This window comes from Solanum dulcamara, chromosome 9 (assembly GCF_947179165.1).
Source record: "Solanum dulcamara chromosome 9, daSolDulc1.2, whole genome shotgun sequence".
Taxonomy (NCBI): Eukaryota; Viridiplantae; Streptophyta; class Magnoliopsida; order Solanales; family Solanaceae; genus Solanum; species Solanum dulcamara.
Window position 1 is genome coordinate 6,403,731 of NC_077245.1, and position 13,480 is coordinate 6,417,210.

Genomic DNA, 13,480 nt, shown 5'->3' on the forward strand with positions numbered 1-13,480 from the left:
TTTTTTACGAGCGTTCCATCGTCGTAATTCGATAACACAAGGAATATTAAATGAGTCGGGCACCATATATTATAAAAGATCACACGTAAATGGAAATATCTAATGGATAAGATACTCAATAGTGGACGTGATTAAAGATATATCCACCCTTTCTGAAAAGAATGGTTTTTGGTTGATATTATTACCAAAAAGAAAAAGGAAAAAAAAAGATTTGGGTTGATATAGCAACTATGAGGTCGTCATATATACACGCGTGAATGTATACATATATGATATATATATATATATATACTTCACGTTAAAAATGTAAGATTCGATTGAACCGATTGCTTGTGTATTGCATTTTTATATAGTTTTAACCAGTTCTCACGTTTATTATGTTATTAGGATTAGGATCATCCTAAATCATTGTTTCATTTGATGTTTAACTTTCATCTTATTTTATTAATATTTCAGTTGTCAAAATCCTCCCAAAACTCGACAACAAACTAAGAATTGTCTATTTCTACTTGAATTAATATGACAAAAAAATCCAAGTTGTGATTCAGGCCCTAAAAGATAGGCAAATAATTCTTTTTAACTTTAAATGTCAATTAAGTTAATGTTGCGGTAGGCCGCATCCCAGAGCACATCTCTATTTCCTTTTATCTTTCTTACTTTAATATAATGCTTTTCCTTTCTTTGTGTAAAGAAATGAATAGGATTAGCTTTAACAAAGTCAATTTGTAATGATAATTTTGGGAATATAATTCCCCTTCCTATTAAAACATTTACTATTATTATTCCATATTGGAGTTGGCAATTCATTCTCTATTAATGCTTTATTATTGCACAAACTTAGATTATTTAATTGGTTTTTAAATTATCATGAACTCCAATCTAAGAGGGCACTGAATAATAAAAGTGGATGAAAAGCAAAAGTGCAAATTGAGGTCATCGTGGTTTCCTATTGGTAACACACTCAACGCTTTCATAAGACAATTCTTAGCTTTCGAAATAGACAATTCTTACCTTGAAGTTTGACTCTAGGAAAGAAATAAAAAGTGTCACATAAATTGAGATAGAGAGATCATGCTTAAAATAACTATTTCTTCTATCCCTTTATTAGTTGTACAATTTCTCTTTTTAAAAAAATTATAAATAAGAAGGTTAAGTTTTATAATATATCCATTAATTGTTTTTTTTAAAATAACTTCACAAATTTGTTACACTTTCAAAAAAAATGAATTATAACGGTAAAATAGTTTTTTTAATTAATTCAATCTTGATTTATAAATTGACAAGTACTAATTGGGACAACTATTTATAGTAAGGTGGACAATGGACGAAGGGAGTATTGTTTTAATCTTTAAAAATAGGTCCAAAATAATTGATATTTCACAAAATTAGAAAAAATATATTTAATTTTTGTTCCAAATTTACCCATTACACTTTCCTAATTCAATGTACAAATTTAATGAGAATTATATCAAATCTAAAAAGAAAAGAAAATCATAATTAGAGGTATTGTAGTCAAAACTCTTCTTAATTTTTAGGAGTAAGTGAATTTCTTAATCCTTCAAACCTAAAATATTAATTATTTTGGACTAGAGCTGGTAATTTAGACTATGACATAAGTAGATATATGTAATGACCGAAGCCGTCATTAATCATGATTAAAAAGGAATTCGTAAGAATTTGGCTTGATCGGGTCCCATCACCCCGTCAGAGCGGGAATAAGGCCACCAGAGCGGAAAGTCGTGGGACAAAACTTAAGTCGCGAATTTTCTTATTTTCTCCACTTCTTCCAAGTGAAGCTTAGAGGTGAGGGCTTCTACAAAATCCTCCCAAAAGGCTGCTCCAGAATGAAGAAGAGGAGGGGAGAGAATCTCAGCTTTTGGAAGGCTTCAACCCGTGGTATTCAATCTGGTCTTGTCCGTGGAACATCTGGAATCAATAATTTCAGCAGTGTTATCTCTCCGCGAATGCTTGACGCCCAGGTAGGCTATGCTTCTCTTTTATGAGTAGTAAACCTATACCTACTTTGTAATATAGAAGAAAAATTAATGAGAATTTATATACTAAGTTGTGGGTCATGAGTTACGGGTAGAGATCCGATTGTGATAGGGTCAAATTCGAATGTGACCTAAGTAGAAAGGTGATGCAGTGAATTGAGAAGTTATTGATTGTGATGTTTTTGTGTGCAACTGGTTAATCTATATCGGGCATAAAATCTCGTACAGAAAAGTAAAACTAGTAGATTTTGAGGTCAGGCCTGTAAGGTTTGGTAGTGTGGATGTTGACTATTTTCGAAATAGTCTTAAATGTGTAATTGAGTTACTTATGATATGTCTAAACGTGTACAGACAAGGGTAACATGTTAGTCCTCATATAAATGAGCATTTGCTGGCCTATTTTTGTGATGAACCTGTTCTTGGTGATATAAATATTATAAATAGTGAATGCAATTGTGAATGTGGTATGTTTGGATCGGGTGTCACGTTCCGTCACATATTTGGATCGGGTATCACATTCCGACACAAATATGACTGAATTGGGTCCCTTGATAGGGCCAAGTATGTGTGTGTGGATGGTTCCATGAGAGGACCTAATGATATATATATTTTCATGTAATAATAAGGTTAGTGATAGATGAGTCATGGACTAAGAACTATAAATGAACTCTTGCGTTGAGGTTGCTAGATATAAAGAATTATGATCATCAATACACTTATTGGTGGGTAAGTGGATGGGCCTTATTACGCTTGGATGTGATCTATATGGTATAATCGTATTCTATATTTATACCCTTAGAAGTTGAGGTTTCTAGTTGCCAGAGAGTATCACCATTGTGATTTTCATGAATAACTGAAGTAGGGATAGTGGCTATCTAGAACTCAAGTGAGTTGGAGAGTATGATTGTGAGACGGATATGCTTTATGTTGTGACACAATTAGATCAACTAGTGAGGATTGGGCGAAATCATTGAACAATTAAGGTTGAGATGGGGACTATTGGGGTGATGGAATAATAGTAAGGTGGGTCCCTAACCCATAGGTTTTAAGTTGTAACTAGGGTGGTAGTGAAACCGTGTTGTTTAGGGTGGTGAATACCCTAAAGATGAGAATAAGGAGTGCACTTATTGGGGTGGGGTGACTAAATTGAGAAAGTTTAAGTATTATGATATCTCTTATTTCTCTGTTCATATATTATGCGATGGGTATCAGATTGAACTATGATGCCTACCAGTACGTGTTGTTTGTACTGATACTACTCTTGCTATGCCACTTGGCATAGTCTGATTACAAGATCAGTTATGTCTCTTAGGTGAAAACGAAGGTGATCCTCTTAGCAGCTTCTATTTTTTCCTTATCTTGATGGAAATTGGGTCATTGGTCTTTTATTTTATTTCTACTCTTAGTAGCTTTTGTACCTGTTTAGACTAGTATCCTTGAGGATTTTGTATAATTGTATATGCTGGTTTTTAATATAGTTTTCTTTAGAAATTTATGGTTTAATTATTCAAGTTTGTTTTAAATTCCGCAACAGTTCTTATTTAGTGTTATGGGTTCTCCTGCACAGGTCATAAAGTGGGTGCCCGCACTGTCCGATGGATTGGATCGTGACAATATAATTTGGACTAAATAATTTGAGACGGACATAGCATGTTGCACAAATTCATCCGAACCCAAATTTTTCATATAGATTATATATTTTTATTTATTATTAAAATTTGAATCATATATAACTATAAAATTCGATAATAAAACATTAAATATTAAATTAATTAAGTTTAAATTCTGAAATATTCCTAACAAAATGACATTTTTTCCCCAAGTTATTCATGGAATTCTATACTTATTGAGGTCAAAGTCCTTAGAAAACTTATCTTCTTTGCTTTAAGAAAGTAACAAACGAGACAAAGAAATAAAGCTCACCTTTATAATACCTAAGCACTTTTCTGCAACTTTATATCGATTAATAAAGCGATCAAGAATTCGAATTTATCGACCCCTTGTCAAATAGCCAAATAGGGTGCCACATTAGACAAATTCTTATCCATATTTGTCTTTTACTCAATACTAGCTTTTCAATTTGATCATAAATTTTAAAAATATTTTTCGCTTTATTTGAAATTTATGAAGTTGGAATTGAAGATAATGTTATTTTAAAAGTGAAAAATGAATTGAAAGATAGGTTATAAATTATTTTTTGAATTTAAAATACAACTTTGTCATTAAATTTGAAATTTTTATGATCAAACACTAATTTTCGAATAAAGAAACGAAAAGTAATGGGATTAGCGTATAAGTACGTAAACCGTTTGAATTAAAATGTGTAACACTATAGTTTGAATTGTTACATCTTGTCTGGCAACTTGACACATGGTTTGTCTAGTCCTTTTGATTATGATGCTGAGAACATTTTACTTTCCCAATTTCAAGTTGAGCTGATTTACCAGAAACCTTACTAGGATTAGGGGTTCGTTATCTCAATCATTTAGAACGTCTAAGTCATCCCTAATGCATTTCTATTGTTTTAATTGAACAGGTAAGTAGCGAAGATGAAAATGTTGAGATTAATGCGAAGGTATACTAGGAGAACTGGGATTAGGAACGAAGATATATGCGACAAGGTGGAAATGGCACCAGTGGTGGACCAAATGAAGAAGGTGAGACTAAGATGGTCGATGCATGTGAAGAAGTGATGCACAAATGCCCCTGTGAGTAGGTACGAGAGATTGGTTATGGTGGGTTTAAGGAGAGGTAGAGGTAGGCCAAAAATCGTATTGGCGAGGTGACTAGATAAGACACGACACACCTATAATTAATCTAGGATATAGCCCTAGATAGGAGGATATAGAGGTCGAAGGTTTGGGTAAAAAAGTTAAAAGGTAGTCAAGCATTGTTTAGTCCCTAGCAGTATTATTATTAGCAATTCTCCTACTTGCGTATTCTTCGATTTTATTTTTAATTATTGTTCTCTTTGTTTGTTCATTGTTCTATTTGTATTTTCTACTGTTCTTTTCTTACTGATATTGATATGCTTTACTTGAGCTGAAGAAACAACCTCTCTCATCTACTTCACAAGGGAAGGTTAAAGTTGCGTATACACCATCTTTTTTAGACTCCACTGATATAATTATATTGAATATATTATTGTTGTTTAATTATAACATTTTTGTTTGTTTATCATGAATTATGTAGTGTCCCTAGAATATATAACTCAATATAAACAAATGAACCACACTTGCGAAAAGAGAGACGACCCACTTTGTGAAATTGTTGATCCGAAACGAAAACCACTTTCTCCAAGTTTTATCTTCTCCAAAAAAAAGTTTTTTTCCTATTAAATTAATGAGATTCAACAATTGAAACAAAAGGGTCGTAGCATGATTTGGGAAAACTATATCAATTCGTATAAATCTTATCAAATCATAGTTTATATATAAGGTATTGAAAATCTAAGATTGTATAAGAGATAGGAAAGTTTTAATAATTTTTATAAATTGTTAAGTTTTCATATTTATGAGAAAAATATATGAGTTAAAAAATTTGAATTGTATGTCTAAATAAAATTTTAATTTCAAATCAATCTAATTTAATTTTTATGTCCAAACGGTGGTATGAGTCACTTTGTTGTGTAGGAGCTAGACACCCAAGGTTTTGCGATTTGTCATCCGTATAAATAGATTGGGCTCAATGAAAAAGAAACCATATTTGTAATTTCATAACTCTTAACTTAAATAACTTTCCACTACAACCACTGTTTCATCCAATTAAGGATAACAGTCCGCTCAAAGATTTCCCGTTCTCCATTAAATACCAAATCTTTTGGATAGATTATCTGCGTGAGGCTGTAAGGAAAATCTTAATCTTACAACAATTTCATTTATTAAGCTTTGTGCTCCGCCTATTGTAACAACAAAAGTCTTCGTGGGTGTTTGATCAGGTTTTTCATTGTGATATTTTTATTATATTTTTTAAAAAAAAGTTTTTGTTTTCAAAGTGAAAAATAATATTTGAATTTTTTTTATTTGGTCATGAATGCAATTTGGAATTGTGTTTGACTTTTAATGAGTAATTTTGAGTGAAAATATTTTTTTATTATTTTTCAAATTCTTGAAAATCTAGAATTTTAATTGGAAGTTAAATTTCGAAATTTTATGAGCAAAAGTCAAATTTTCATTGGGATGCATTGATGAATCAACCTACCAGCATAGAAGAGCATGATATCACTACCCTTTTTTAAGTAAAGATAATTATTTATCACGGTAGATACTCCTAAGTAAAGTAGCTTAGGTATTGTATTGGGTAAGAAGCAGCTTACACACATGGCAGGTTAAAATGCTCAAGGAAATTAGTTCGATGAAGTGAATTGGCTTTGGAGATGATTAGAGAAAGACCGGTCTCAATTAGTTTTTGAAGCCGCAAAAATATTCGTTATCGAGAAAAAAGCAGAAATTAGTGGTCCGAAGATAAGAAAGGACTCATGTCCCAATGATGTGGTGAAAAGAACAAAAAGAAAGGATATGCAATATATGCTCGTACAATATCCTGATCACAATAAAAAAATATTAGCTAGCATCATTAACGATATTTGCACGTGGACAATATCCATTAATCATAATACTTTAGAGCTTGAGTGAAGCTTTTCTATTGATTGATGTATTACGTTTGTAATCTATAAATGGTAGTTTTAACACGATTATAATGACGTCTAAATACTATGTAAAACAAACACCATCAGGGACCCATTGTTCCATACGACTTTCTTTACTCACTTTATTAGCCTTGTCTCCTTGTTTTGATTTATATTTATAAACATATTTAATTGATAAACATTGAACCTAACGAGTTAAATCAAGATAGATGACCTCATTACAAATCCAACTGTCCTGTTTTCCCAATAAACAGTACATTCACTCATTCATGAGTGAAAGACAGAATTCATGATTAGGTTTTGCAAAATCTGTAAATCACAATGCCTGATAAATGCTACATCTACAATGTCAAAGAGGAGCATTCTTAGTGAACTGTTCCTAAGTAGAAGGTATTCACTTGGGGTCAATGCAAACACTTGGGACCATTTTTTTAGCCTGCACCTCTACTAATAGCCCTTCAAAAAGTACATACATGGTCTGATTGGTACGGTTAGGAGCTAAAGCCTTTTGCTTTATGAACCTTTACTTTGCATTTAAATTTTTGAAACTTGTTAAACCCCTATAGAATAACAAAAGAATCAAACAATTTAATAGAAAGAGCAAATCTGATAACACTGGTACTACTACTTGTCATTCCAGTTTCAAGAAAAGAAAACTTACTATGTCCTCTGTTATCCATGGTAAGACAAGAAAGAGTCCTACATGCATCTTTTTCCTTCAGAACATTGTAAATGAAGCAAAAGCTATTATGTTACCCAACACTGCAAGTTAGTACTTACCATGGACAAAAGCTAAATATCCAGATTGTTACGTACATCATAAACATTTCTGCTTCCTTCCAAAAGATTCAAGTAATTAAGACCTACATTTACTACAAGCTAAACGGATCCTAAAGGAAGTTTCATCGATTGTCACTTCCCGGAGAAATATTATGGAGCTTAAAGCAGAAGATCATTTTTTACGGCAAGCATGAGAAGCAGCCCATTTTGCACCACATCTGTAGCAGAACTCATATTCACACCTGCAAGTCATGTGAATGCATCCTTCTGTCTTCTCAACAAATACTTTACAATTAGGACATTTCTGCCAGCTTTTCTTCTTGGCAAGTGTCTTCACCATTTCTTCCCCTTTGCCCCCCTTTTTGGCATTCAGTTTCTGGAATTCTTTGCATGTAAATTCTGAATGCCATGGAACTCGACATGCTGCACATAATGATCTCTTGCACATAGGGCAGTTTATCCTTTCTATACTCGCCCCAGAATCATTTACCAACAGGGCTGAGCAATCACGGAAAGGGCAGTACAGCTTTTGAGAGTCGAGAATCATTGACTGACATACCAATTCATCCCACTTGATTCGTGCCTCTTCGGGAATCATGAACCTACAAGCATTAACATCAAAAGCAGCACTGCAACTTACCCCAGGACAACCAATCACTTTTGCTTTCTGTGAAATCCTTGCCATAATATGCTTGCTAGTGCACTCATAACAGAAGGAATGAGAACAACCGTCATTTTTGAACATCTCCCAGCTTTCTTTGTTATCCAAGCAAATCTCACAGAAGTTGTGAAGATGATCTTCACCGTGTTTTTCAAGATTCAACATCTCTGTATCAGACAAAAGTCCTTGAGCAGATAGAGATGCATAGTTACTGCTTTGACCAGTGTAAAGTGAGGCTACTAAAGCTTCATGAAGCTGTAACTCTTCTGCATATTCAGCATCAAGATGAACATCTATCTCACTTATACGCCCTCCAACAAATTCTGCAACATGATTATAAGCACAAAATGTGGATTACAGAAGAAATACTTGGTATGTGAACAAAACCAAATTTCATTTCAAATTGCAAATAGGTTAAGGACGTCGAGGGTATAATAAATATATTTGAACATTACTTACTTAAGTTAAATTTCAAGAATGACCTGGCGAGGAACTATGTTGAATTTTATCGAGCCTTGTGTGACATGAGTCAAAGAAAGACTTCAAATCCAGACTGTAATATTTTATATATGATAATCTAACTTCAACTTCTTTAAATGGTCTGGTGCTTCGCCTTGAAGCAATGACAATATATCCCATCATTTTCTTGATTTTCCCTCTTCCAAATCATTGTTTTAATCACACCATATGAGATTAACTCAGAGCAGAAAACAATGCATACAAGATAAAGATCATCTCGGCAACTTAGCATTGGTGTAGAATGATCACCTACCTATGTAGAAGATCAAGACCTAGAATCAACATAAACAATCACCTAATGAGAAAAGAAAATAGTTCAAGCTCATAAAACGGGTACAAAAGTTCTAAGAGTGACTTATAACAGCTTATGTTGGAAACTTGATCAGGTTTCTTCTCTAAGTCAATCTGCAATTCATAGTAAATAACCTTACATCAACAAGAAGAAACGACACATTACCCTCCCTCCTCCTCATAATTATTACCCGAAACAGTTGAGATGTGAAATTCACTCGGATAGAATGCAATGAGAGTCCCACAGAATTTGGTCCTATCCCAAGAAACACTACCCTTACTCCTTGAGGTACCTCATTTTCACTGCATGAGAAGTAGGAGCCCCTACTAAGCTAGGGTTTGACCATAGATTTTGGATCAAAAAAATTTCAAGTTCCAGTTTTGGGGTTTCTGGGAATTCCACTCACAAAACTTCCAAAAAAAAAAAACCAATAAAATGCATGTCCAAAAACAAGATCAAGTTCCAAAAATTGCAACTTCAAAAACTCAAATTTTCAAGTTTCAACTACAAAATCTATGACCAAACAGGGCCTAATAAGTATTTCGAGCCAAAAGTGCAGAACTTCAACTAATAGTTTCAATAGATAGATACAACAACTAAAAAGCTGAAGTTAAGATTTAAACAAATCGGCAAAACAGCGAACTATTCAACTTCAAGCGAACAAATTTGTGGAAAAGAAAACACAAACTAATATTTGTTGTAACATCAAACAATAGGATCAATAAAGAATGAGAAAATCGTGATCCTTTATTTCTCTATCATCTGTAAAAATAAATGAAATTCTACATAATCGTGTGCCATGGATCAATGGTTCTCCGAACCCTGTGTGAACGCGGCATCTTAGTGCACGGAGCTGCCTTTTTCTCCTGTGTACACTTTGTGCACATGTTGATCAAAAAATAAGAGAAAGGCAACTTTTCGGGAAAATCCAGAACATCGCGACCAAAATTAAAGGAAAAAAATTTGATGAAAACATATATTGATATACCATTCAGAAGAGGATCAAACGTCGGAGCGGCATCCGTCGACTCTCCGCGGACATTGTGCCGTTCACAAGGAAGTTTATTTTTGTTTTTCTTTAAGTAAAGGAACCCCGGGACTGCGACGGTTACGATTATAATCGCGGCGGCCGGAGAAAGTCGTCCGATGAAGCCTAAAAGAGGACATGAGGAGTTAACAACGGCATTTAAAGTCGCCGGAATTAGGCCGGGGAATCGATTTTCCGGGAAATCCATGAAAGGGGAAAATAAATAAAGAGTTATAATGGAAATATGATTTGTTGAGAAGAATTATCAATGGCGATTATGGTGGAAATGTGGTGTACAATTTTATTCTCATAGTACAAGAGCAGGGTAGAGTAGGGCAACTGAAAATTTGACTTCCTTTTAATAAATTAGTTTTCATAAATTAAAAAATATTAGTTTTTGAAAAGGACCAATTATGTGATGTTTAATTGAGTATAAATTTAATTTAGTTTTTTTAAAAAAAAAATTATGATGTGAAAATATGTCACGAGTATTTTAAAGTTAAATATAATCAAATCTTGTTATAGTTGATTGATAGTGTTTGTGTGAAAAATTCAAGGTTGTTATATATGTATATTGTTATTTAATATTTAAATTTAATTTAGGTGTTATAAACAAAAGTATGTGAAATATTAGTTGAATGATTATGTGTTATCAACAAGAAAGAATGTATTTGTTAATCAATTTAATCAAAAATAGAAATAGTATAAATTAGAAAATATAAACACTAGTATTCTTTTCTTCTCAAGTTATTATCATAACTGATGGACACCATTTAAATAAAAATGTTTTTTTAAATATTCGTATTTGAAAATTATAATGTGTATTTAAATCATTAATGATGATTATTATAAGTATTTTAATAATTTTATTTTATATAATATACTTTTTATATTTTATAAAATATTATTACATAATACTTAAGTAGTGTGAATGTTATAAAGGGTAATTTTGTAAAGAGTATATCACTATAATTAAGGTCATTATTGCTTTAGATAAATTATTATTATAAAAAATTAAAATATAATATAAAAAATCGAAAGAAGACGATAGTGGTATAATGAAATGTTATTTAATGATCGAAACTATATTAGCTATTTTGGTACTTTATTTAATACAGTTGCTTTCATATTTAAAAACAGAATGCTGTTGCTTGCAAATTGAATCAAAAAATACACTCGCTTTAATTATGGGTAAAAAAAAATATACAGTTGCTTTCAAATCCAAAAGTCAGACAAGAGATCAATAAGGAGCAGATACTTCTTTCTTTTTCTTCACAAATTAATAATTAATTTGGTCAAATTTTAAAAATTAATTTAATTTTAAAAAATATTTCTTATTTTTGATGAGAAGCACTGTGTTTGGTCAATAAATTAATAATTTACTATATGCATATATATTATTTGATTTTTCCAAAAAAATTAATATTATTGATCCAATCTCGGGTAAAAGAGGAAGATTGTGGTATGTTAATAATCAATGTAAAATTTGTCAATTCACGATGAGTCCTTATAATACAGTTATAAATATAAAATTAAAATTATTAAATTTTACTGAACGATAACACTAACTTTATATATCTGCCTTTGTTTTGAAATGTTTTCGTTGCATTAGAAGATTCTTCAAGTGTTGAACAACTTTTGCTTGTTTCATGTTCATAGTAATAATTAATTCAAAACTAAGGAGAAACCATGATAACAAAATATAAATTTGAATTTGTGGGAAAGGAACAACAAACCTAAATTTGTGTGATTGATCAAAATTCATTTTCATAGGTACAACAAATTGTAACCAATACTCAACAACTAATTTAAGATACTATTACCTGTTTGAATTGACTTATTTTTAAGCAGCTTATAAATTGAAAATTGCATATAAGTTAAAAAAAAAGTAGGTGCAGATCAACTTTTTTTTTTGACTTATAAGCTATTTTCAACTTATAAACTGCTTAAAATAAGTTTATCCAAATAAATCCAACTATTTATTGGAGCTTATTTTAAGTACAAAATAACTTTAAGTTGGCTAGTTAAAGACTTAAAAAAAGCTGAAAACAACTTACAAGCTGCTTATAAGTCAATTCAAACGGCCTCATTCCCAATGCCCTTTTGGGATCACTCAGATGTCATGTGCAAAGATACAAAACTAAATTTAAACCAAGTTGAACTATACTATTAATGGTCCTAAAAAAGTTACTCATGGTCTCAATTTAGTTGTTTGATGATTTAGATATGCGATTTGATATTATGATTTTAAATTATATAAAAAGCAGAATTTGAGATTTTAAATTATTTTGTCTTAAGTCATCAATCTTAAAGTTATCCGCATAATTCACTTAAAATATCTTTATTTTAAATTTATTCCAAAAATTTACTTTTGTAGCCAGTTTTTGAAAAGGTTCCCAACTTACAAAGTAGGAATTGCACTTTGTAGCCGCTTTTTCCCCGTTATCAAAGTTATATTTAATTATTTTTAAAAAAAACTGTTTCACTTGGTGTCATGTTATGACTTTTCTTCACTTTGGTATTTTCTTTTACACGATTCTTTGGCCTTCTCTTCTACTTTCGCGAGTAAAATTTGTATAAACTTTGCCCAACTCAAATTTCACCTCTGAAATTATACTGGATATATTATTGTTATAAATTTATTTAACTTGTAATCGGTATTAACAAACTTCAGAAAATAGCTTGCAATACTCCACCTCCTTCTTACTTTCCGTAAAACTTTTACTATGGCTTCAGACTTTTTTATTATTATTACTTTTTATGGGTAGATCTCGAAATATATAAAAAATCTCTCTCCCAGCCATATAAATAACTCTTAGCGAATATGGCTTCTTGCAGATTTCTATATGTATTTATATATGAGATCGAGTATGGAATTATGTTAACTCACTTTAAATTGAGTGTTTCCCTCCCTTTCCTGCTAGCTAGGATTGAAAATTCTGTATTTTACATATCCATAAAATTGAATCCTTGAATTTTTAAAATAGTGTAAAAAGAAGTGCTTCGAATCATTGTTATTTGACTCAGATATGTTCTAAAAAAATTAAGATATTTCAAATTGTTTGTTGATACGAACAAAGTCAAGGAAAACCTCTGAAACTATTTCAATATTGAATCTTGGACAAATTAAAGTTTTGAATCGATCTCTTTAGAAAGAAGATCTTCTATCTCGTGGTAGTCAGCTCCAACTCCTTATGAAACTTTCGTTATGGATTTTGAGCATACACTTCTAAGGGCGTTCAAAATCTGAAAAAGTAAACACATAAACTAATCAAAGGGGTTCGACATCTACTGTATATATATATATAAAAAATTATTTCAACCATATATAAATAGTATAATTTTTCATTGAAAGGAGTTCAAATGAACCTCCTGACTGTTAGGTGGCTCTACCCCTATTGGATAAGAATCAACAAGGCACTAGAAACGCCTTTGTTGAAGATCCTTTACTCTGACAATATCGGGGGTTTCTCGAACAATATGATATCTCACATTGGGTAAATTCTTAACCTTTTTCCTTCTTACTAAAACTACAGAATGTTCTTGTGAATTATGGCTA

At 31.6% G+C, this 13,480-nt stretch overlaps 1 protein-coding gene across 1 annotated transcript; it reads right to left on the reverse strand.

Annotated features, from left to right (window-relative positions):
• Positions 1-7,229: 7,229 nt before the first annotated feature.
• LOC129904205 (E3 ubiquitin-protein ligase RSL1-like) lies at positions 7,230-10,263 on the reverse strand. Its single transcript, XM_055979744.1, has 2 exons — positions 9,883-10,263; positions 7,230-8,406 (listed from the first exon to the last, which is right to left on the reverse strand). The coding sequence occupies exons 1-2, from the start codon at positions 10,127-10,129 to the stop codon at positions 7,595-7,597; spliced, it is 1,059 nt and encodes a 352-aa protein (XP_055835719.1). The 5' UTR covers positions 10,130-10,263; the 3' UTR covers positions 7,230-7,594.
• Positions 10,264-13,480: the final 3,217 nt, after the last annotated feature.

Bases quoted from the DNA above. Each gene is read 5' to 3' on its own strand.
- LOC129904205 (XM_055979744.1), bottom strand. From the start codon at position 10,129: ATGGATTTCCCGGAAAATCGATTCCCCGGCCTAATTCCGGCGACTTTA. The intron at 8,407-9,882 runs GTATATCAATAT...ATCATGTTGCAG, and splicing joins GTTTGATCCTCTTCTGAATG to AATTTGTTGGAGGGCGTATA.